This window comes from Engraulis encrasicolus, chromosome 20 (genome assembly GCF_034702125.1).
Source record: "Engraulis encrasicolus isolate BLACKSEA-1 chromosome 20, IST_EnEncr_1.0, whole genome shotgun sequence".
Taxonomy (NCBI): domain Eukaryota; kingdom Metazoa; phylum Chordata; class Actinopteri; order Clupeiformes; family Engraulidae; genus Engraulis; species Engraulis encrasicolus.
Window position 1 is genome coordinate 43,613,975 of NC_085876.1, and position 24,994 is coordinate 43,638,968.

The window sequence follows — 24,994 nt, forward strand, 5'->3', positions numbered from 1 at the left end:
CCAGATGGGAAAATGCTGAATTATCGTACCAAAACCTCAAAATTATCGTTTTTGGAGGCTTTTGGGGAGAAAATTATCGTATAAGACACATTGTTGTTTCAAGGCATCTAAATGAACTGAATGACAACTCTGAAATTATCGTAATCACGTTTCTTTGATCGTACAGAGGACAAAATGGACAAAATTATGGTACAAATACGATAATTATGGTACATCTGGCAACACTTGCTTTTGATGACTTTGTCCCGGGTGGCGCCTGGCAAAAGCGGTCAGCGTCCCCGCTCTCATGTTTGCACCTCTCTGCGTATCTGTTAATCACACCGTTTCTTAGTAGGGCAGTCATGGGTAAGCGGTTAGAGTGTAACCCAAAGGTTGCCGGTTTGACTCCCGACCCGCCAGGTTGGTGGGGGGAGTAATTAACCAGTGCTCTCCCCCATCCTCCTCCATGACTGACGTACCATGAGCATGGTAGCGTTCCGCCTCACTGCTCCCTTGGGGCGCCATTGTGGGCTGCCCCCTTGCACGGGTGAGGCATAAATGCAATTTCGTAGTGTGCAGTGAACACTTGTGTGCTGTGGAGTGCTGTGTCACAATGACAATGGGAGACGGAGTTTTCCAGTTGGGCTTTCACTTTTTTCACTTCTTTCCCTCTTTTTTTTACAGAAATTTGCCAGCTCTTGCCAAAAAAGTAAGTACCTACTTTGCTGATTTTAAGTCCTTTCACTTTCTCAAACTAGTTATATATAGTCGTGTCGCCGGCTGTTTGTTGTGTTTTTGACCAGTACTTTCTCGCTATAACTGATTCCCTCCCTTGGATGTCCCTCCCCAGGCATTGGCTACCTCAGGTGTACGTCTTCCGCTTGTCCCTCCCCTCCTCCTCCTCCATTGGACAGCCCTCGGCTCCGTTCCGACTCCGTGAGGGGGACGGACCAATGGAGTTCTTCATCCAGGAGGTGACAGAGGAAGATGAGGTAATACCTGTCTACCTGTTGCAGGGCTAGTTCAACCCTATGTCATAGAGCAATCTTTCCCAACCAGGGGTACGTATACTAGAAACTGGCATTTTGCAATTTGGAAGCTTTTATTTGAATGTTTGTGGCCCACAAGCGCAACAGTTTCCCTACCCTCAGCTTTGATCATTGGTGTATTTTTAACCCCTGTGTGACCTGTGTGCAGTCTGCAGTGAGTTTGGCGGGCCCTGGTGGTCAGAAGGGTGCGGTGCGGGAGCAGCGGTGCCGAGTGTGTGGAGTGGAGGGACTGCTGCATCACTGCGGCTCCTGCAGAACGGGGTACCACAGGGGATGCCACATACCCCCTCTCATAAGCAAGCCCAGGTAACACACACACACACACACACACACACACCACAGGGGATGCCATATACCCCCTCTCATCAGCAAACCCAGGTAACACACACACGCCACAGGGGGTGTCATATACCACCTCTCATAAGCAAACCCAGGTAACACACACACACCACAGGGGGTGTCAAAAACCCACTCTCATAAGCAAACCCAGGTAACACACACACACACACACACACACACACACACACACACACACACACACACACACACACACACACACACACACACACACACACACACACACACCACAGGGGATGCCACATACCCCCCCCTCATTAGCAAGCCCAGGTAACACACACACACACACACACACACACACACACACACACACACACACACACACACACACACACACACACACACACACCACAGGGGATGCCACATACCCCCTCTCATTAGCAAGCCCAGGCAACACACACACACACACACACACACACACACACCACAGGGGATGCCATATACCCCCTCTCATTAGCAAACCCAGGTAACACACACACACACACACACACACACACACACACACGCACACTGTCTGTCAGTCATATTCCATATTTGAATCAATGTCTATGTATTAGTCCTATGTGCCGGGTGTGTCTACCTATCTGTGTTAGAGTTGGGTTAAGTGTGTGTGCGTGTGTGTGTGCGTGTGTCGTGGAAGTTTGGGGCAGGTTCACATGGTACCTGTAGAGGTTTGGTCTTGGTGAGACCGCGAGGAAAGTGCTATTTCTTACGCTGTTACTTCTCCGACCAAAAGTTACTGTTTCCACTGTCTTTGTCCATGTAATTGAAATAAAACCACTCCACAACGTCTTGCAATGAAAACGGAAGTTTAGTGTTCTTCTTAAGGTATTTACAAAAGGTACATGAACTAACAAAACATCAACTACTGAAAATAAAAGGTTTAAATGTCCGAAGTTGAAGAGCAACAGAGGCAACAGGTAAAAAGACTGTTCGCTTCCACGGTTCCTTGCGATCTGAAATGAAAAGCGCGAGAGGCTATGGAAGCCGGCTCGTGAGTCTTAAAGCGACAGTACACATTTTTAATCCAAAACAACAAGTAATCTTATAAGCATGAATTCTTATTCTTTTATCCTTCCTATATAATATTCATCATTTTAATCATGAAATTAACTTACCTATGAAATTACAAATTCAAATGAAATTATTTATTATCTATTTATGCATTTTAAAGCAATTTCTATTTATTTAACTTAAAGTCCACTTTGGCCGCTACATACCCGGCCCCTAATTGCTTTCTATCCAAGAAACAATTACAAAAAAGAAGGTTAATACTTAACAGTACTTTTCAATTCTGCTTCTTGAAGCAGGCAGAGTTTGGTGATCGGCTGCTCGAGCTCGTTCGTCTTAGTCTTTACTCGAACCTTGCGGACGATTCCATGCTCGTCCACCACGATCTTCACGATTCTGCCCATCAGCCATGATCCTCGGGGGGCTGATTCGTCGACGATCAAGACTACGTCTCCTTGGCTGAAGTTGCGCGCTGGATGGTTCCACTTCTGTCTTTTCTGGAGTTGAGGCAGGTATTCTCTGGTCCAGCGTTTCCAGAACAGATCGCTCATGTACTGGACTTGCCTCCATCTCTTGCGTGCGTAAGTATCATGCTCGTCGAAGACGCCCGGTGGTAAGTTGGGGTTAGTCTTGAGCAAGAGTAAGTGTTGTGGGGTAAGAGCTTCTAGATCATTAATGTCATTAGAAGGCGTAGTAATAGGCCTACTGTTCAAGATGGCTTCACATTCGCAGAAGAACGTTTGAAGACCTTCCTCGTCCAAGCTTTGTTCTCTCAACGTAGCATTCATGATCTTCCTGATGGAACGAATCATCCTTTCCCACACTCCTCCGTGGTGGGATCCGGATGGTGGATTGAACATCCACTTGATGTCGCGTTGAAGCAGGCTCTTTTCGATCTGTGCAGCATTCCACTCCTTTATCGCCTTTTTCAGCTCATGGTCAGCTCCGACGAAGTTGGTCCCGTTGTCGGATCTCATTTCCTTCACTTGACCCCTTCTCGCAATGAAGCGACGTAGAGCTTGAATAAAGGAGTCGGTCTCCAGTGATGTTGCCATTTCAATGTGGACCGCACGACAGGCAAGGCAGGTGAATATCACCCCATATCTTTTGACAGACACTCTTCCACGCTTGACGATGAATGGCCCGAACAGATCCACACCCGTTCTGGTGAAGGGTGGTTCATTTGGTAGAACTCGGTTTCTTGGTAAATCTGCCATCACTTGTGTACCTGATGCACCATGTTGTCTTCGACAGGTAGTACACCGAGACAGCATTCTTCGGATTGACGAGGGAGCACCGATGATCCAGTATCTTTGACGTACATGAGACAAGACATGATTACGTCCACTGTGCCCAAGGCACTCGTGTGCATCCTGGAGAATCAAGTCTGCCACGTGATGGTTCTTGGGGATGATCATTGGATGCTTGGCTTCGGCTGGCATGGATGCTCGGCTAAGCCTCCCTCCAACGCGAAGGATTCCCTCCTCAAGTTGTGGATTGAGTCTGAGGATTCGACTACTCTTCTTGACAGAGTCCTTTCTCTGAAGATCAGACATCTCCTCCTGGAAGCTATTGCTTTGGCAATGACCGATGATGGCGATCTCCGCCTTCTGTAGGTCATCCACTGTCAGGTAAGTATGTTTGAGAGTCTTTTTGTAGCTCAACATCTCCTGTTTCAAATGTTGTTCGTCAGCATTCAGGATCTTCCTGATGGAACGAATCATCCTTTCCCACACTCCTCCGTGGTGGGATCCGGATGGTGGATTGAACATCCACTTGATGTCGCGTTGAAGCAGGCTCTTTTCGATCTGTGCAGCATTCCACTCCTTTATCGCCTTTTTCAGCTCATGGTCAGCTCCGACGAAGTTGGTCCCGTTGTCGGATCTCATTTCCTTCACTTGACCCCTTCTCGCAATGAAGCGACGTAGAGCTTGAATAAAGGAGTCGGTCTCCAGTGATGTTGCCATTTCAATGTGGACCGCACGACAGGCAAGGCAGGTGAATATCACCCCATATCTTTTGACAGACACTCTTCCACGCTTGACGATGAATGGCCCGAACAGATCCACACCCGTTCTGGTGAAGGGTGGTTCATTTGGTAGAACTCGGTTTCTTGGTAAATCTGCCATCACTTGTGTACCTGATGCACCATGTTGTCTTCGACAGGTAGTACACCGAGACAGCATTCTTCGGATTGACGAGGGAGCACCGATGATCCAGTATCTTTGACGTACATGAGACAAGACATGATTACGTCCACTGTGCCCAAGGCACTCGTGTGCATCCTGGAGAATCAAGTCTGCCACGTGATGGTTCTTAGGGATGATCATTGGATGCTTGGCTTCGGCTGGCATGGATGCTCGGCTGAGCCTCCCTCCAACGCGAAGGATTCCCTCCTCAAGTTGTGGATTGAGTCTGAGGATTCGACTACTCTTCTTGATGGAGTCCTTTCTCTGAAGATCAGACATCTCCTCCTGGAAGCTATTGCTTTGGCAATGACCGATGATGGCGATCTCCGCCTTCTGTAGGTCAACCACAGTCAGGTAAGTATGTTTGAGACTCTTTTTATAGCTCAACATTTCCTTGTTCAACTGTTGTTCGTCACTGCACAATCCTTTCAACTCTTTCCTCTTCCTAGACAGGTTCACCAGAATCTGTTTGAGTCTTATGAACCACGCCACAGCCTTCTTGAGCCGTATCCATGAAGAGAAGTATTGAATTAGTCGCTGCATAGCATCAGTGCTTTCTACAGTGGTAGCATGAACCAGTACGCCTTTCTTCACCTCAGGATCCTCAGCCGTGAGCTCTTCTTGGTGTTCGGTGTTAACTGGCCACTCTCCTTCTGGTTTGCTAAGGAAGCTGGGACCAGCAATCCAGACCTCGTTCTTCATGAAGGCGCTCACCCTTTGACCCCTTGAGGCGCAATCGGCTGGATTCAACTGAGTGTTGACGTAGCTCCATTGGTGCACGTTTGATGCTTGCAGGATTATGGCAATCCTGTTTGCCACGAATGTCTTAAACCTGATGTTCTCGTTGGCCAAGTACTTCAGTACGGTAGTACTGTCCGTCCAAAACTTGGAGTCAGCCAGTGGCAACTGAAGCTCTTTCTTCAGCATGACATCCACCTTCGCAGCTAAGGCAGCCGCCGTCAGCTCCAACCGCGGGATGGTAGTTGGTTTCAGAGGGGCGACCCTCGCCTTCCCCAAGACGAATGAACAGTGCACTTGGTTACTGCTATTCTTCTGGACTAAGTACGTGACAGTACCGTAGCCTGTTTCACATGCGTCACAAAAGTGATGCAATTGAGCTTGCACAGCTTTGCCGAAGTCAGGTGGCTTGAAGCATCGAGTCACTCCGAAGTCAGTGAGCTGTTGAAGTTCTTCAGTCCACTTGGTCCATTGTTGTGCGAGGTGTTCTGGCACGGTGTCATCCCAGCCTGTTCTTTGTCTACACAATTCTTGCAGGATGTTTCGGGCAGGTAGTATGACTGGAGACAACATTCCAAGCGGGTCGTAGACTGAGCTCATAATGGACAAGATTCCTCTCCTGGTGAGAGGCTTCTGCTCGATGTTGACTTGAAACTTGAACTGATCTGACCGGATGCACCACTGTACTCCCAAGGCTCTCTTGATGGCGAGTGAGTCCTGGTCCAGATCTAGATCTTTGACTTCCGTCGCTCTGTCTTCAAGCGGAATGGTTAACAGCACGTTTCGACTGTTGGTCGTCCATTTTGTGAGTCTAAAGCCTCCTGTTTGACAGATGGCCGTCAAGTCATGGAGTAGCTTGATGGCTTCTTGTTCTGAGTTGACCGATTTTAGACAATCGTCCACGTAAAAATTGTTCAAGACTGTGTCCACAGCTGCTGCATCGAATGTACTCCTGTTGTCCTCTGCACACCTTCTCAGCGCATAGCTTGCGCAGCTGGGTGAGGAGGTGGCTCCGAACAAGTGTACCTCCATTCTGTATTCATGCAGTTCCTTCGATATGTCCCCGTCAGGCCACCATAAAAACCTGAGAAGGTCTGCGTCTTCAGGTGGGACCTTGACCTGGTGGAACATGGACTCCACATCGGCCATGACTGCGATTGGCTCCTGACGAAATCGGGTTAAGACACCAACCAGGCTGCTGGTCATGTCAGGGCCTTGCAGTAGTTGTTCATTGAGTGTGGTTCCCTGGTACGAAGCACCGCAGTCGAATACCACTCGAAGTTTGTGCTTCTTGGGGTGGTAGACGGCATGATGCGGAATAAACCACACCTTTCCATCGCTCCTGCTTAGTTCTTCATCTGGGACTTTGACAGCGTATCCCTTGCTGATCACTTGATTCATGAAGCTGACGTATTCCTCTCGGAACGTCTGGCTTTTCTGAAGCTTCTTTCTCATGTTGAGCGCTCGTTGCTCTGTCATTGCTCTATTGTTAGGCATTTTCACCTCTTTGTTCTTCAACGGCAAACCAATAGAGTAGTGACCGTTGACCAGCTTTGTGGATGTGGTAACTCGGTCCATAAACAGTTGATCTTCCTTCGACATCTCAAGCTGCTCTCCTCGAGCATTCTCGGGAAAATCGTACTTGAATTGTTGCGTCCACAATTCTTCAAGTCGAGCCACCGATATCCGATTCATTTGGATCTGTGGGTGTCCATCCTTTGACCAGCTTCTGATGTTCTCACGCAACGGCCCGTTCACGGTCCACCCCAAGGCTGTACGAATGGCATAAGGACCATGGTTCACACTGCGGATTACCTCTTCTGGCTCCAAAGCCTTTGCGACGTCAGTCCCAATCAGAAGGTCGATATCCGCCTTGATAGATGGAATCCGAACACCTCGTAAGTGTGGCCACCTATCCACGTCTTCCTGGGTTGGGATGTTCTCCTGACTAGCAGGTATGGCCTTTTGTGTGAACACACCAGTGAGTTCGACAAAGTCGTCACCCTCCAGACTGCTGACTTCTAGGTCTGGTAGCACTTTGCATGAGACGGCTTTTTGGTCTCCCATGGTGGTAAGTAGGATGTTTACATTTGTTCCTGGCAAGTTAAGGTTGTTGGCTAGCTTGTTAGTGCAAAAGGAGGCGTTGCTGCCTGGATCCAGGAACGCATAGCAAGTCAGCACCTTGTCACCTTTCTTTGCCTTCACTCTCACTGGAACAATGGCGAGGACAGTTCCTGTACCCCCGGCCCCAGTCTGAGAGCAAGTTTCTCCAGCATCCACGAATCCACTGATCACAGTTTGTTCTTCCTGTGAAGACTCCTCTTTTTGTTCCTCCCGTGAAGCGTTTTCTTTCTGTAATTCTTTAGGTTTCTGCTTTATGTGTAACAGCGTCGGGTGCTTAGCTGAACACAACTCACAGCTCTTCTTTTCTTCACAGGCACTGCTCATGTGTCCTCCTGTAAGACAACTGAAGCAGAGGCCCTTGCTTTTAAGGAATTCCAATTTTTCTTTGTGCAACTTTTTCTGAAGCTTCCTGCACTGTTCCATTGTATGATCACCCTGACAGAAGATACAAGGTTTCACGAAAGCCATGTTCATGTTTGGTTTCTTCTCTTTAGCTTGCTTGTCAGCACCAGCAACATATTTCACTGCTTTTTGTTCTTTAGCTTCAGTGGCTAACGCTGTGATGTTTTTCTTGACAGCTGACTTTTCAGGTTGTCGCTTGGTCTGACCTGAGATTTCTCCAAACACAGGGTGTGCTGCCATTTCAGCCTGTTTTGTAACGAATGACACCACGTCTTCAAACTTTGTTCGCCGATCTTTCTTCTGAATGTCAATGGCGACGCTCCTGAATCTCTCCCTCAGCCTGTATGGGAGCTTGGAGATAACTGTGCGCATGTTCGCGGCATTCTCCATCTCATCCAAGTACTCTAAGTCCGACATTGCATTGTTACAGTTGGTCAGAAACAGAGCATATGCTTCAAGTGCCTTGGCGTCATCTGACTTTATGGTAGGCCAATTTAGAGCCTTGTCAAGGTATGCCATCGAGATTTTATATTTGTCACCAAAGCGCTCCTTTAATAATTTCTTGGCTTCAGGATAGCCCTGATCTGGGTCCATGTGAAAACAACTGCGCACTAAGTCATTAGGCTGACCGCTCGTGTGCTGTTCCAAATAGTAAAGCCGATCTTTGCTGTTATCAGTTTTGCTCTCTATGCGATGCTCGAAAGCTCTCATGAAGAGACGGTATTCCATTGGATCTCCTTTAAACATTGGAATGTTTGGTGATGGCAATGTAGCTAGCTTTTGTTGCTTAATTAAGCTCTCAGTTATTTCGTTTTGACGTTGCATGACGGAAACTAGGTTATCTGAGTTTGTTGAATTGCCCTTTGGAGTGACATGCACTTGTCGTGTAACAGGCACTGGTCGTGCAGCAGGCGCTGGTCGTGCAAGAAGCACTGGCTGTGCAACAGGCGCTGCATTGGCAGCTATTCCACTATGGCTGTGCTGAGATACATTACTAGCCCCACCGCTCCTATTGTAGCTGACATGTTGTCTCTGAGTAGCCATCAGTGACTCCCCTCTAGAGCCTCTAGAGCCTCGTGACACACGCGAGCCTTCTTCATATTTTTGTAGCACGGCTAATTTTGCATCTGATTCATCACGCTCTGCTTGTAACTCCAATTCTTCTTTTGCAGCTTTAAGCATTAGCTCCTGTTCCTTAATCTTTAGCTCTTGCTCCTCCAGAGCTCTTTTTTGTTTCAATGTAGCTGACTTAGTTGACAAAGTAGCTTGCTCCAATTCAAGTTTAAGGCGTTCAGCACGAGCTGCTGATATCACAGTAGCAGAGGAGACAGACCTAGCTTTTCTACTCCTTCTGGATGAAGCTGAAGCGCTATCTTCAGGCTTTACTTCATCATTCACTTTTTGAGACTCTTCAATGCGAAGCATTGCATCCTGTATCCATGTATTCACTTCTTGCACAAAGTTACTGTGCTCATCATATCTTGGCTGAAACCAATCACTTTGATCTGCTTTCATGTTCTCTAAACATCCAAGCTGACTGTACAGATCTTTCACATCAGCATTTATTTTACTGAATTCTTCTATCAGCTCTTCATATTTGTTTAACAACTCCTGTGTTATAATTTCCACGTTTGCATCATCATCCATTAAAGCAAGCATTTCCTTTCTTTTCTCAGTCAATTTGCCTAGCTTGGCTCTTCTGGAGCTGATTTTCGTTTGCAGATTATTTTCCAATGACACTTGTGTTGGTCTAACCAAACGTTTTTCCCCCGGAGGGCTTACCGTTTTCTCCTCCTCGCTTGCCATGATTGCGTTTGAAAGTCAGTCCGGTTTTTTTTCCGATTCCACTTGCGACAGTCACGTTGCAGCCAGGCGCCGCTTGTCCACTCACTAGCCACGAACGCAGCGCGTGATCATGCTGCTTCCAGAAGTCTCTATGTAAATCCCTCGATGAAACTACTTTCCACTTTCAGGAAAACCTCACCAATGTTTGTAGTCCAATGTCAAGCAAGTCTTTTTACTAATGTAGAGGTTTGGTCTTGGTGAGACCGCGAGGAAAGTGCTATTTCTTACGCTGTTACTTCTCCGACCAAAAGTTACTGTTTCCACTGTCTTTGTCCATGTAATTGAAATAAAACCACTCCACAACGTCTTGAAATGAAAACGGAAGTTTAGTGTTCTTCTTAAGGTATTTACAAAAGGTACATGAACTAACAAAAACATCAACTACTGAAAATAAAAGGTTTAAATGTCCGAAGTTGAAGAGTAACAGAAGAGCAACAGGTAAGAAGACTGTTCGCTTCCACGGTTCCTTGCGATCTGAAATGAAAAGCGCGAGAGGCTATGGAAGCCGGCTCGTGAGTCTTAAAGCGACAGTACACATTTTTAATCCAAAACAACAAGTAATCTTATAAACATGAATTCTTATTGTTTTAGCTTTCCTATATAATATTCATCATTTTAATCATGAAATTAACTTATCTATGAAATTACAAATTCAAATGAAATTATTTATTATCTATTTATGCATTTTAAAGCAATTTCTATTTATTTAACTTAAAGTCCACTTTGGCCGCTACAGTAACCATAGCAACACCCTCGAAAGCCTTAATCATTGTCATTAGTCATAATCAGGCCAAACTGTGACAATAAAGACTCTTATTTTGATTTCTATTTTGAAGAGGTTATTTGTTGGTGTGTATCTCTGTGCGTGCTTTGTTCTTGTCACAGTAAATTAGGTCAAATGGAATGAGTGGCTTGCATAACGTTCACATTTAGACTATTATTTCATTTCAATTGGTCATCTGTTATACTTAGCATAGGTGTGTGCGTGTGCGTGTGCGTGTGCGTGTGCGTGTGCGTGTGCGTGTGTGTGTGTCTCTGTGTGTGTGTGTGTGTGTGTGTGTCTCTGTGTGTGTGTGTCTCTGTGTGTCGATCTGTCTGTGGGCGGGCATGGCTAGGTGTCTTTTTATAGCAATCAAATTCAATTCAAATTCAAATCCAATAAAGTAAACTCTTATGTCATTGTGTCCTTATGCAACGTTTGTATTTAGCAGTGTTTGTGTGCGCTCAGGAATTGCTGTGTGTGTGTGTGTGTGTGTGTGTGTGTGTGTGTGCATTTCTGGTTAAGTATATTATTGTATGTTAATTAACATTGTTAATAATGTATATATATATATAATAAATGTATTCAATTGTGTGTGTGTGTGTGTGCGTGTGCTTGCATTGCTGGTTGTGTGTATTATCTAATATTATGTGTAATGTATTAATATTTGTGTGTGTGTGTGTGTGTGTGTGTGTGTGTGTGTGTGTGTGTGTGTGTGTGTGTGTGTGTGTGTGTGTGTGTGTGTGTGTGTGTGTGTGTGTGTGTGTGTGTGTCTGCTGGTGGTGTGTATTATCTAATATTATGTATAAATATTAATATTAGTGTGTGTGTGCGCGCGTCCAGGCCTGGCTGGGTGTGTGGCCTGTGTATCGAGGTGTATAATGTATTAAGTGTGTGTGTCTGTGTCTGTGTGTGTGTGTGTGTGTGCAGGCCTGGCTGGGTGTGTGGCCTGTGTATCGAGGTGTATAATGTATTAAGTGTGTGTGTGTGTGTGTGTGTGTGTGTGTGTGTGTGCGCGTGTGTGTGTGTGTGTGTGTGTGTGTGTGTGTGCGCAGGCCTGGCTGGGTGTGTGGCCTGTGTATCGAGGTGTCGTCGGCGTCGGATGTCCTCCTCAGTCCTCAGCGGAGCAGCTTCGATGGAGACGCAGGCTCCTGCATGAACACACAAGATCAGAAGGTTGGACACACACACACACACACACACACACACACACACACACACACACACACACACACACACACACACACACACACACACACACACACACACACACACACCTCTCTCCCTCTCTCTCTCTCTCACACACACACACACACACACCCACACTACTGGACTCCCAGGCGGACTGTATATACCCAGGTACACGCACACAGACACACACACACACACACACACACACACACACACTCATTTGCGGAGCTGAAATGTACTGTTTCCTGTGTGTTGAGATTTTGTAATGTGTGTTGTACTGAGAGTTCTGAAGTCTGCTATCTGTGCATGTTCATATTATGCTAGCGATTATGCTTGAATCAGACTTATGAGTGTGTGTTGTGTTTATAGTGTTCAGTGTTCTGAGTGTGTGTTGCGTTTATAGTATTCAGTGTTCTGAGTGTGTGTTCCGGTGTATAGTGTTCAGTGTTCTGAGTGTGTGTTTATAATGTCCAGTAGAGATGTCCGATAATATTGGCCCACCGATAAAAATGTAATATCGGTCAATATCGATATCGGATTTTTGACCTATCAAAAACCGATATAATAATGCTTGAATTACTATACACTTTTCTTCTTAATTATTTTTCTATTTTGCTCAGACAATGTTAATATTTGGAAAGCTTTGTTGCATTCGAGAATGCATCTAGTGGGGCGTTACAATAAAGTTAAGCATATTTTGTTCCACAATAGGAGATGTGTAATGTTACCTAAAATTTGTTTTGAGGAAAAATAACCCACATATATCGACATCGGTATCGGCCGATATCGGAATGGAACATTGAGAGTTGGACAATATCGGCATATCGGATATCGGCAAAAAAGCCAATATCGGACATCTCTAATGTCCACAGGGTCCCTGCGGTGCATTAAAAAGTATTAAAAAGCATTACATTTAGAACATGTGATTTAAGGCCGTGAAAAGCATTAAATTTAGCTATTTTTTGAGGTGTGGAATTAAATTTGAAAAGGCCTGGCATTACATTTCACCAGGACACAATATATTAAAATATAGATGTCTGGACAGTCTTCCATAAAAACATTGTTTCATAACTAGTAAGGCGGCAACAAGGTTTCGAGACTGAACATGCCTGGGGTAAACAATGCACTCGATAGTGACAGGCCCGCCGGGGTAGCAGACCCTATCGTTCGGATCCCCCTACTGGATGATGGCGATGGCTGACCTAGTAAATCCCATCCACCACAGTGCGTATGAAGTAGGCCTACAGTTGAAACTTGTTAAATTTCATCAAGTAATATGCAGCGTGGAAGCTATAGACTATCTCTGGTGCCAGTTTACTCGTCGAAAGCGTAAGTCTTAAAATGATTGCATTGTTTTCAAACTTTGTATCTCGTCACCTAGCCTGCTTGTGCTCTATAAAGCTCCTTCTCCTAATGTTAGCCATGCCCTCTCATTTAGGTGAAGTGTTTGCGAACGCATATAATTTCATGAATGCATGATTTCATTTGCATTCATACAATATGTTACTTCAAAGTGTCCTCGAGCTTCGTGGCGGATTATTTGATGCTGTCAGATGCTAATGCATTCCGAAGTGAGCACAAGTGTAGTGAAGTTGCAAGCGGTGGAAATGCGTGTAAAATCGGGCGAGTAACTGAGTGTTTTCTACGAAGCTAAATGTCGCAATGAGGATATGCGAGGATGTCCAAATCGGTAACCGCGTGGTGTTTGCATCGCTATTCCAGTCGCGTGTCCACGGTTAGGGAAATGTTTGTGGAATTCACATCAAGTTCCACTGCTGCTGTTTCTTTGCTCCCACTCTGAAGAACGACTTTGCTAAACTGAAAGTAGAACGCCTACTACCTGTACTGTCTCTATGATGGAGCTGGGGGGAACAAACAGGAGGAGCAGTCCAGAGCTGAGCAGTCGTTCCTTTTTAACCCTTTTGACGCCACAGGTGTTATCTCTCCTAGACTAAGGTGCACTGCACTCCAATATTTATCCATTATAAATGATGAATTGTTGGTCCATTTTTATTTTTTTATAATTGAAAGTATTTCATGAAATGTCATCAAACTTTTCAAATATACACAATTTTGAAATTGTTCAGTTTTGGATGACTTTTTGGGTTAATGATGTTTTAAACTAATAGGTTAGTGTGTATGCGCGCCACCACTCTTTTTTTGTTGTTGTGTTTGCATCTCTTTGGTTAAATTAAGCACAAAAAATGAATAGGGTATTAGAGTTTGGGCCTACCTATACAGCTTCCAGATCAACTGAAAGAATATTTTAGCACATGGAGTTACACAGATGCTGGCTACTTGATTTGAAATTATAATGAATTATCTAAGGAAGGGGCAGATTCCGTGCTGTCATGAAAACTCCCGCAACATCTAGAAACCTCTTTGACAAGTCATGACAAACTTCTGGTGCAGAAAGGGACTAGGGAGCAGTCAATGAGAATAAAATAACACAGTGAGCAGTGTGAATGTATGTATTACATTACATTATAGCAATGTAATAACAATAGCAATATTATACCATGTAAAACACACACGCACACCCGTGTAGTGGTATTAATTTTACTGTTAGAGGTCTTGAAAATGGTATTAAAAAGCATTAAATTGGGTGATGAAAAATGTGCAGATACCCTGTGTCCAGTGTTCTGAGTGTGTGTTGTGGTGTGTAGTGTCCAGTGTTCTGAGTGTGTGTTTTGGTGTGTGTTTTTCAGTGTTCTGAGTGTGTGTTGTGTTTATTTTATTTTTCAGAAGTGTGAGCACGTGCTGCTATCACTCTGCTGCAGTAAACACAGGCCTGCTCTATTCACACAGGTGAGACCAACACACACACACACACACACACACACACACACACACACACACACACACACACACACACACACACACACACACACACACACACACACACACCTGCTCTATTCACACAGGTGAGACCAACACACACACACACGTGCACACGCACACACACACACACACACACACACACACACACACACACACACACACCTGCTCTATTCACACAGGTGAGACCAACACACACACACACGTGCACACGCACACACACACACACACACACACACACACACACACACACACACACACACACACACACACACACACACACACACACACACACACCTGCTCTATTCACACAGGTGAGACCAACACACACACACACACACACACACACACACACACACACACACACACACACACACACACACACACACACACACACACACACACACACACACACACCTGCTCTATTCACACAGGTGAGACCAACACACACACACACACACACACACACACACACACACACACACACACACACACCACACACACACACACACACACACACACACACACACACACACACACACACACACACACACACACACATACACACACACACATATATATACACATATATATACACACATGTATACACACACAGACACATTCATACTTCTCATACACCTCATACACATACTACCTGTAGTCATTCTCTGTCTCTCACACACAGACCCATTTTCTTTCAAAGAGATGATTCGCTTCAATGTGTGTGTAATTAGTGTGGTATGTGATAGAAGAACAGTCATCACTCTAACGCTGTATATATGTATATGGTTCTATTTCGCAAAAATGTTGATGGAAAATGTGCATCAACATGGTGGATTGTGGAGTCATTTTATTTCGCTAGAATTGTCGTGTTGATGGAATACCAACCGGATGCTTCAAAATAATTTGATTTAACTTTGAATACGCGTCAGAATCTGATGGAAAAAGGGGTACACACACATACTTCAAGTCATAAGCCCTATTCAGACGGGACAAGTTTTATGATGGGGGGGGCTGGGGACCTAGGGTAAAGCAATGATAACCTGGAAATGTAGTCCTGCCCAAATGCGCCTTGTCAGTAAAGATAGCGTTGTCAGTAAGGTGGCTATGTCAGTAAACTTCGCCGACAGTTCTTCAAATTGACAAAAATACAGCCACTGATTACTAAAAATATGCTAAAAAATCAAGACTGTCACAGTGGTGTTTCACGTTTTACCCCTCCCACTTTCAGTTGGTTTACACTACAGAGATATTTTAATCCAGTCTGAATCAGCTATTTCTATGACCAACGACGATCTAGCATAAAATCACATTACCCCATTACTTGTCCATTGGTAAAACTAGTCCTGTCCACATAGCATAGTAGGTCTTTACGCTCTCTCTGTCTAACATACACTCTCACTCAACACTGCTGCGCTTGTATAGTGCCATAAATGCTTTGACCTAATTTGTCTATTATCAATAAAGAAAAAAAGGTAACTCTTAATTGTAGGGATACATCTATTAGTGCTAATACATACAATGTTAATGCCTGCATAAGTAACTTGTAAGGCATGTACTAAGCAAAGGCTAAGGCCTACTAGGTCCTTACTAAGGTTAAATTGGTAATAAATCCCTTATCGTGCATGAACAAGACATTTGTGAATACATACAAGTTACTTATACAGGGACATTGTATGTATTAGTGCCAAATAAAGTGTTAAAAACACGCACATCCGTGTCAAAAATATTCTGGGTGCAGGACCAGCATAGTCACAAGTAAATTGAAAATAAAGTCCAGGCACACCAGACTCCAAACTATCTGATGAAGCGCATGCTGCCCAAAACGTCAGGCTGCCCGAAATGTCACATTAAATGAAAAGAAACGGCAGCCTGGTGTGCAAACTTTATTTTCAATTTTCTTCTCATTTGTCTATTACCCAAAATGATGGGAAAGGAAAGAAAACAACACCATTTAAAAATAGATCTAAAATAGATACTTCAAAAAGTCTCCATTCCCTCAGTTAGCTCAGTGTAAGCTAACACAGGCAAATACACACACACACACACTTCTGTGATTATGTAAGATGATGTTTTGACAATGAGACTGAATGTGGGTAGGTCAAGGTCAAGTAAAATGTAAATAAGGATGTGTTTGTGTCTGTGTGCGTGTGGAGGGGTTGGGGAGGTTTTGCTTGTGTGCCTTTGAGTGTGTGTGTGTGTGTGTGTATGTGTGTGCTTGTGTGTGTGTGTGTGTGTGTGTGTGTGTGTGTGTGTGTGTGTGTGTGTGTGTGTGTGTGTGTGTGTGTGTGTGTGTGTGTGTGTGTCAGTCAGTGGATGTGGGTCGAGGAGGCAGTAAATGATACTGAAGAGTGCATGGCTAATGCGCTACCGGCAAGCTAGCGCACACACCTTCCTCTACGAATCGTCGTGTTGATGGAAAACCAACCGGACGCACCTTATATTGCTTCAACATAATTTGATTTAACTTAGAATTTGCGTCAGAATCTGATGGAAAAAGGGCTACACAGTACACACATACTTCTAGTCAGGCGGGACGGGAAGTTTGGGATGGGGAAATGAGTCCTGCCCAAATGCGCTTCATCAGTAAAGATAGCGGAGTATGTCAGTAAACTTCGCCGACCGTTGTTCAAAGTGACCAAATGCAGCCACAGATTTGTAAAAATATGCTGAGGCTGACATGACAGACGTTTCGGTGACACTGAAGAAGGCTCTGTGCATCTGAAGCGTCTGTCATGTCAGTCCCTGCAATGTTAAAATAAAAAGGTAACAACAAGAAAAGAAGAAAAAATGACTGCGATCCATTTCCTAACTACTAGATTACTTCAGAGAGGCACCAACAAGACGGAAGAGCGTGGTGTGTGGAAAAATCAGCAATAGATTGTGGAGATGGCGGCACGCACATGACAACAAGACTGTCACAATGGTGTGTGAAGTTTTACCCCTCCCACTTTCAGTTGGTTTACACTACAGAGATATTTTAATCCAGTCTGAATCAGCTATTTCTATGACCAACGACGATCTAGCATAAAATCACATTACCCCATTACTTGTCCATTGGTAAAACTAGTCCTGTCCACATAGCATAGTAGGGCTTTACGCTCTCTCTGTCTAACATACACTCTCACACACACCACTGCTCTGCTAGGGCCAATGCTTTTGCCTAATTTGTCTATTATCAGTAAAGAAGAAAAACACGCACATCCGTGTCAAAAATATTCTGGGTGCAGGACCAGCATAGTCACAAGTAAATTGAAAATAAAGTCCAGGCACACCGGGCTCCAAACTATCTGATGAAGGGCACGCTGCCCAAAACGTCAGGCTGCCCGAAATGTCATGCTGCCCGAAACGTCACGCTGCCCAAAATGTCACACTGCCCGAAATGTCACATTAAAACGTCAGGCTGCCCGAAATGTCACATTAAATGAAAAGAAACGGCAGCCTGGTGTGCAAACTTTATTTTCAATTTTCTTCTCATTTGTCTATTACCCAAAATGATGGGAAAGGAAAGAAAACAACACCATTTAAAAATAGAACTACTTCAAAAACTCTCCATTCCCTCAGTTAACTGAGTGTAAGTTAACACAAGCAGACATTCCCTCAGTTAACTGAGTGTAAGTTAACACAAGCAGACACACACAAACACACACACACACACACACACACACACACACACACTTCTGTGATTGTGTAAGATGTTTTGAGAGTCTGAATGTGGGCTAAATTGACCTAATTTGTTTATTACCCAAAAGGATGGGAAAGGAAAGAAAACCACACCATTTAATTAAAAATAGAACTACTTCAAAAACTCGCCATTCTCTCAGTTTCCCTGAACAATCCCAGTTGATGAGTATTACGCACGCACGCATTAAGAGTGTAAGCTAACACAGGCGAAAACATACACACACACACTTCTGTGATTATGTAAGATGATGTTTTGACAATGAGACTGAATGTGGGTCAAGGTCAAGTAAGATGTAAATAAGGATGTGTTTGTGTCTGTGTGCATGTGGAGGGGTTGGGGAGGTTTTGTGTGTGTGCATGTGTTACTCTGTGAGTTACTCTGTGAAATCTGGGTTGAGGAAGGGGTTTGCGTCTGTGTCTGTGTAGGAGAGAGAGAGAGCGTGTGTGTGTGTGTGTTATTGTGTTTGTGTGTGTTATTGTGTGTGTGTGTTTGTCAGTGAATGTGGGTCGAGGAGGCTGTTAATGATACTGAAGAGTGCATGGCTAATGCGCTAATGCGCTACCGGCATGCTAACACACACCTCTGATTAGCTCCTCTCCCCGCTAGCACTAGAGGAGGGTCATGCAGACACCCTGTTTTCCAACAGCGCCAATATGTATGGTTACGTAAGAGCAGGAGAGAGAAGGAGAAGGAGAGAGAGACAGAGAGCAATGACAATTACAGGGAGGCAATCTTCCAATTACATGCAGGAATCACACTTTGATGCACTTAATTGTGTGTGTGTGTGTGTGTGTTTGTGTGTGGGTGAGTGGTTGAAGTGATTGTGCATTATTATGAGAAGTAAAGCAGGGCACACTGACCTACATTCTGTGTGTGTGTGTGTGTGCGTTTATGTGTGTGTTTGTGTGTGTGTCAAGGTGTGTGTGTGTGTGTGTGGTTAAAGTGATTGAGCGTCATTCTGAGAAGGAAAGCAGGACACATGCGGTCGAGTTTGTGTGTCTGTGTTTGTTCATGCGTGTGTGTGTTGTTGAAGGGATTGAGCCGTATTCTGAGAAGGAACACAGGCCATACATTGAAATTCAGCAAGCCGAATTCCCTGTGATGCCGTGTCCAGACCAAGACGAACTACGCTGCCTGGTAGCATGGGTAACAGAAGAAGTTTCGCCTTGAATTCACCGTATTCGCTCCAGACGCAGCATTGACATGTTTGTTTCAGCTAATCGCATAAGGCCTATTGGTTAGAGAGTTGGTCTTTCAACCTAGGGGGTTGCAGGTTCTAATCCCCCCTGACCTCTCCCTGCATCTCCATCCATGGCTGAAGCTGAAGTGCCCTTAAGCAAGGCACCTAACCCCACATTGCTCCAGGGACTGTAACCAATACCCTGGAAAATAATAACTGTAAGTCACTTTGAATAAATGAAAGTGTCAGCTAAGTGCAATGTAAAGTATTAATGTAATGTAATGTATTTTTTGTGTGCGTGTGTGTGCGTTTTTGTGTGTGCGTGTGCGTGTGCGTGTCTGTGTCTGTGTGTGTGTAGCAACCGGGTACCTCTCCATCTACCTTGATGAGTGTGACGTGCATTCGCGGGCGCCTGCTGCAGAACGTGAGCCCTCCGTACCGCACCCCCGCCGAGTTCGTGTCTGATATCTGGCTGCTGCTGGACCAGCTGCTCAAGAGAGCTAAGGTACGTACCGTACACACATTTTACTGTGAAGACTTTTCAATTCAGGGGTGAATTTCTCGAAACCAAAGTTGCTTACTACATTAGCTGCTTCGTTGCTTTCAATGCATTTTCCCATTGGCAACTACCGAAGTTGCTAACAGGCTAACAACTTCCCTTTTGAGAAACTCACCCCTGATCATCTTTCTTCAGCGTCTTAAGAATTCTTTGTTATAGGGTCATTTCACGTGAAATCAGACACTTTGGGACCCGACCGACCCGGATTTCAATCATACTTGGTGTGCCTTTTCAGTAGCAAGGTAGCACCACAGAACTGCATTGGTTTGAATCTGACACTAATATTAAGGGAGAAACAGACTAGGAAAGGTTCACATGTGAGGGTAGGACACTATACATTCAGCCTTGAATATATCAGTCAGTGTTAGTCACAAAAAGATGCCTGTGGTGTTGTTTGAAAGCTCTTTTCTGGCTCTACATATTACACAATCACCTTGGAATACAACTACTCTCAGAATATGAGTTATGATAAATTGAAAAATTAAAAATTGAATATCTAAAAATCTTATATTTTAAAATGGCCAGTTCCTTGTCCAAACGTAGCCGGCAATGTCATGAGCAGCACCTAAAATGCTGGTGTTCGGTTTGTTATTCATTTCAGAGAGAATTTGACTCACAAATATGGCGTCATACAGACCACTTACTAATAATATGGTAATACCATAGTAGCATCACATGACAAAACAAAAACAAAACAAAAATGGTCAGTGTCCATGGTCCCAGGTTTCAGAAACTAAGGCAGATGTCCATTTATACACACCAAATGATGATATGTGAATGTTTGAACATTCCTTCTCTGTGTACCTGTGCCATCTTCCCTTTACCGTACTTTAAAGAGATAATCAATGGCTACACTCTCATTTTGTACTCTACCAGTGCATTTGAAGAAACAGCTGTGTCTTTTGTAGATAATGTATAAGTACGTCCCGTTGCAGTTACAGGTTCCACTACCAGAAGCACATCCTGATGATCCATGACAAGTCTATCTGGTCTGAAGGGAAAAGTGAAAGATGAAGATGGCCCATGAGGATGCAGGAAGTTCAGTTTCACCTCTCCAGTGCTCGGCATACATTCCTCAGCACATGCTAGCCACCAGTTGCCATCATATACAGCTACAACATACCCTTTGATGCTTAAAAATGTAACACATTCCTTTACTGAGCTCACTCTTTCAACTCTGCCTTCTCTGAATGCTCAAAATGGCCTAACTTCCACTGTGTCCATTGACAATGGGCAGAAGCTGTGTAGTTTTTGAGTACCTGGAATAGTTCTTGCAGATTCAAACCTTTTCAACAGGTTCTCAGCTTCATGATGGTACATCTCTGTTGTGGCAAACTGGCAATGGATGTTCTTGACATTATCCTTGACTGACTCCCTTGAACCAGGAACGTTTTTAAAACTATAGTTTTGTAATTCAAGATGCTATTCAATCATTTCACTGGAACAACCAGTGCAGGCCACAATCCATCCATTTGTATGCTACTACCAAGATAAGTTGAAACTGGGAAAAAAAATCTGTTTTGTTGTTATTTCAGACTGCAACATTCATGATACAATTGCTGTACATCTGTTTCAGAAGCTCCTAATTCAGTTCCTCAGTGACACTTCATCAATGACAGAACATCCAAAGAAGATCCTATATTTTTTCTGATGGCTGTGCTGCACAATATAAGAACCTTAAAACACAACAAATTTGTGCCACCACGAGGCAGATTTTCACATACCTGCAGAGTGGCACTTTTTTGTCACATCACATGGCAAAGGTCCATGTGATGGCGTTGGAGGGACAGTTAAATGGCTTGCTGCACGAGCAAGTCTGCAACGTCCTATTGACAATTAAATTGTAACGCCATACCAACTGTTTGAATTTGTCAAGGATAATGTCAAGAACATCCATTGCCAGTTTGCCACAACAGAGATGTACCATCATGAAGCTGAGAACCTGTTGAAAAGGTTTGAATCTGCAAGAATTATTCCAGGTACTCAAAAACTACACAGCTTCTGCCCATTGTCAATGGACACAGTGGAAGTTAGGCCATTTTGAGCATTCAGAGAAGGCAGAGTTGAAAGAGTGAGCTCAGTAAAGGAATGTGTTACATTTTCAAGCATCAAAGGATATGTTGTAGCTGTATATGATGGCAACTGGTGGCTAGTATGTGCTGAGGAATGTATGCCGAGCACTGGAGAGGTGAAACTGAACTTCCTGCATCCTCATGGGCCATCTCCATCCTTCACTTTTCCCTTCAGACCAGATAGACTTGTCATGGATCATCAGGATGTGCTTCTGGTAGTGGAACCTGTAACTGCAACGGGACGTACTTATACATTATCTACAAAAGACACAGCTGTTGCTTCAAATGCACTGGTAGAGTACAAAATGAGAGTGTAGCCATTGATTATCTCTTTAAAGTACGGTAAAGGGAAGATGGCACAGGTACACAGAGAAGGAATGTTCAAACATTCACATATCATCATTTGGTGTGTATAAATGGACATCTGCCTTAGTTTCTGAAACCTGGGACCATGGACACTGACCATTTTTGTTTTGTTTTTGTTTTGTCATGTGATGCTACTATGGTATTACCATATTATTAGTAAGTGGTCTGTATGACGCCATATTTGTGAGTCAAATTCTCTCTGAAATGAATAACAAACCGAACACCAGCATTTTAGGTGCTGCTCTTGACATTGCCGGCTACGTTTGGACAAGGAACTGGCCATTTTAAAATATAGGTTTTTTAGATATTCAATTTTTAATTTTTCAATTTATCATAATTCATATTCTGAGAGTAGTTGTATTCCAAGGTGATTGTGTAATATGTAGAGCCAGAAAAGAGCTTTCAAACAACACCACAGGCATCTTTTTGTGACTAACACTGACTGATATATTCAAGGCTGAATGTATAGTGTCCTACCCTCACATGTGAACCTTTCCTAGTCTGTTTCTCCCTTAATATTAGTGTGAGATTCAAACCAATGCAGTTCTGGGGTGCTACCTTGCTACTGAAAAGGCACACCAAGTATGATCGAAATCCGGGTCGGTCGGGTCCCAAAGTGTCTGATTTCACGTGAAATGACCCTATAGTCATAAACTCACTTGCTCTCTGCCTCTCCTTCTCCCTCTCTCTCTCATCCTTCATCCCTCATCCCTCCATCTTTCTCCCCTCCCACATCCCTCGCTCCTCTCCTCCCTCATCCCTCTCTCCTCTTCTTTCTCATCCCTCTTTCTTCTCTCTCCCCTCATCCCTCTCCTCCCTCTACTCTCTTCCTCATCCCTCTCTCTCCTTTCCACCCTCATCCCTCTCTCCCTCCCTCCTCTCCCCTCCTCTCATCCCTCCTCTCTAACCTCTCCACTCCTCTCCTCCCTCATCCCCCTCTTCTCTTTTCTATTCCTCTCCTTTCCTTTCCTCCCTCGTCCTTCTCTCCCTCCTCACCCCCTCTCCTCTCCCCTCTCCTCCCTCACCCCCTCTCCCCTGTCCCCTCCTCTCATCCCTCTCTCCTCTCCTCTCTCCCCTCATCCCCCTCTCCTCTCCTGCAGTGGAAGGCGGAGAGTGAGCGTCAGCTGCGTGCGCTGCAGGTGATCTTTGGCCAGCGTCTGCAGCGGGTGTTTGTGGGCGGCGCGCTGCACCCCTCGCTCCTCCGCAACCCCTTCAGGAGGAGGAGAGCCACCGCGCCCCACAGGAGGACCGCATGGGGGGCAGGCAGGGGAGCAGCAGGAGCAGCAGGAGGAGGAGGCGCAGGGGGAGGCGCAGGGGGAGCAGTGAGGACCGGAGCGGGAGGAGGAGGAAGAGGAAGAGGAGGAGGGCGATGGACCACTGGAGGAGGAGGTGTGAGGAGGACTGAGAGGAGAGGAGGAGGAGGAGGAGGAGGAGAAGAGGGACTGACAGCAGCAGGAGGAGGAGATGGGAGCTCAGCACAAGGAGAGGTGACCGTGATGACGATGAGGGGAGGCAGAGCGGTGAAGAGGAGGAGTGCGGCGGCCGAGAGAGACGTAGAGCACAGAGGAGGAGGAGGAGCACGCAGGAGGAGGAAGAGGAGGCGACTGGAGGCAGCGCGCTCGGAGGAGGAGCCAGAGGAGGGAGGAGGAGGAGGAGGAGGAGGAGAGGCATATTCTGTCCCCTCCTCCAGCAGCAGCACCAGCAGTGGGGCAGATTCCCCCAGAACCAGGACCACCGTTACCGGGCCAACCACCGTTACCGGGCCAACCAGCGTTACCAGGCCAGGCACTCCCAGCACCAGTGCAGCCGACTGGACCAACACTACTAGTGGCTCTGACCCGGAACCGGAACAGGCTAATGGGTCTGACCACCAAGCCCAGAACAGTGGATCCAAACGGGCCAGGTCTACTACTGGTTCTGACCCGGCCAAGAGCAGTGGTTCTGGTTCTAGCCAGGCCCAGACCAGCTGTTCTGACCCGGGCCAGACCGGCTAGTGGGTCGGAACCGGACAAGACTGGTGGTGAGTTTTCACAACTGGGCGTCGCTAGACTCTCAGTGACCATCAAGAATGTGGACCAGACACACGCTGAGGAGAAAAGGACTGACACACACACACCTGAGGGAATGACTTCCAAACACACACACACACACACACACACACACACACACTACACACATAGCAGCATATTCACACAAACGTGCATACAGTACACACACACACACACAGACACAAGCACACACACACACACACACACACACACACACACACACACACACACACACACAAATGCTATTCAGGTAAAATTGTACGTTTTCTAACATGGAAAGCCAATTCTCTCTCTCTCTCTCTCTCTCTCTCTCTCTCTCTCTCTCTCTCTCTCTCTCTCTCTCTCTCTCTCTCTCTCTCTCTACTAACCTACAACACTACCATGGACCAGATATGTGTGTATATTCTTCCCATTGACAACACACATGGGCTGCTGCAGAATGGGACTGTATATAGTTTGCTGTGTACTGTGTGTACTACTACTGTTACGTAGCGTTGGAGCTTGTTTTAGCATGTTTTCTTTTTGACTGTCTACTTTTACCATCAGTGTTTTACTGTGTGCCTTATTATCAGTGTTAACTGTAAATAGTTTGGTTTGCTAT

General features: G+C 45.2%; 1 protein-coding gene across 1 annotated transcript in view; it reads left to right on the top strand.

Moving 5' to 3' along the window:
* The window catches only part of LOC134436052 (uncharacterized), a 32,774-nt gene extending 8,435 nt beyond the window's left edge, over positions 1 to 24,339 (top strand). Inside the window, exons 8-15 of the mRNA XM_063185081.1 lie at positions 664 to 688; positions 830 to 971; positions 1,177 to 1,334; positions 11,510 to 11,630; positions 14,391 to 14,453; positions 19,707 to 19,853; positions 23,446 to 23,667; positions 23,872 to 24,339. Coding sequence (XP_063041151.1) covers positions 664 to 688; positions 830 to 971; positions 1,177 to 1,334; positions 11,510 to 11,630; positions 14,391 to 14,453; positions 19,707 to 19,853; positions 23,446 to 23,667; positions 23,872 to 24,339 — 1,346 coding nt within the window. The remainder of the gene's footprint in view (positions 1 to 663; positions 689 to 829; positions 972 to 1,176; positions 1,335 to 11,509; positions 11,631 to 14,390; positions 14,454 to 19,706; positions 19,854 to 23,445; positions 23,668 to 23,871) is intronic.
* The last annotated feature ends 655 nt before the right edge of the window (positions 24,340 to 24,994 follow it).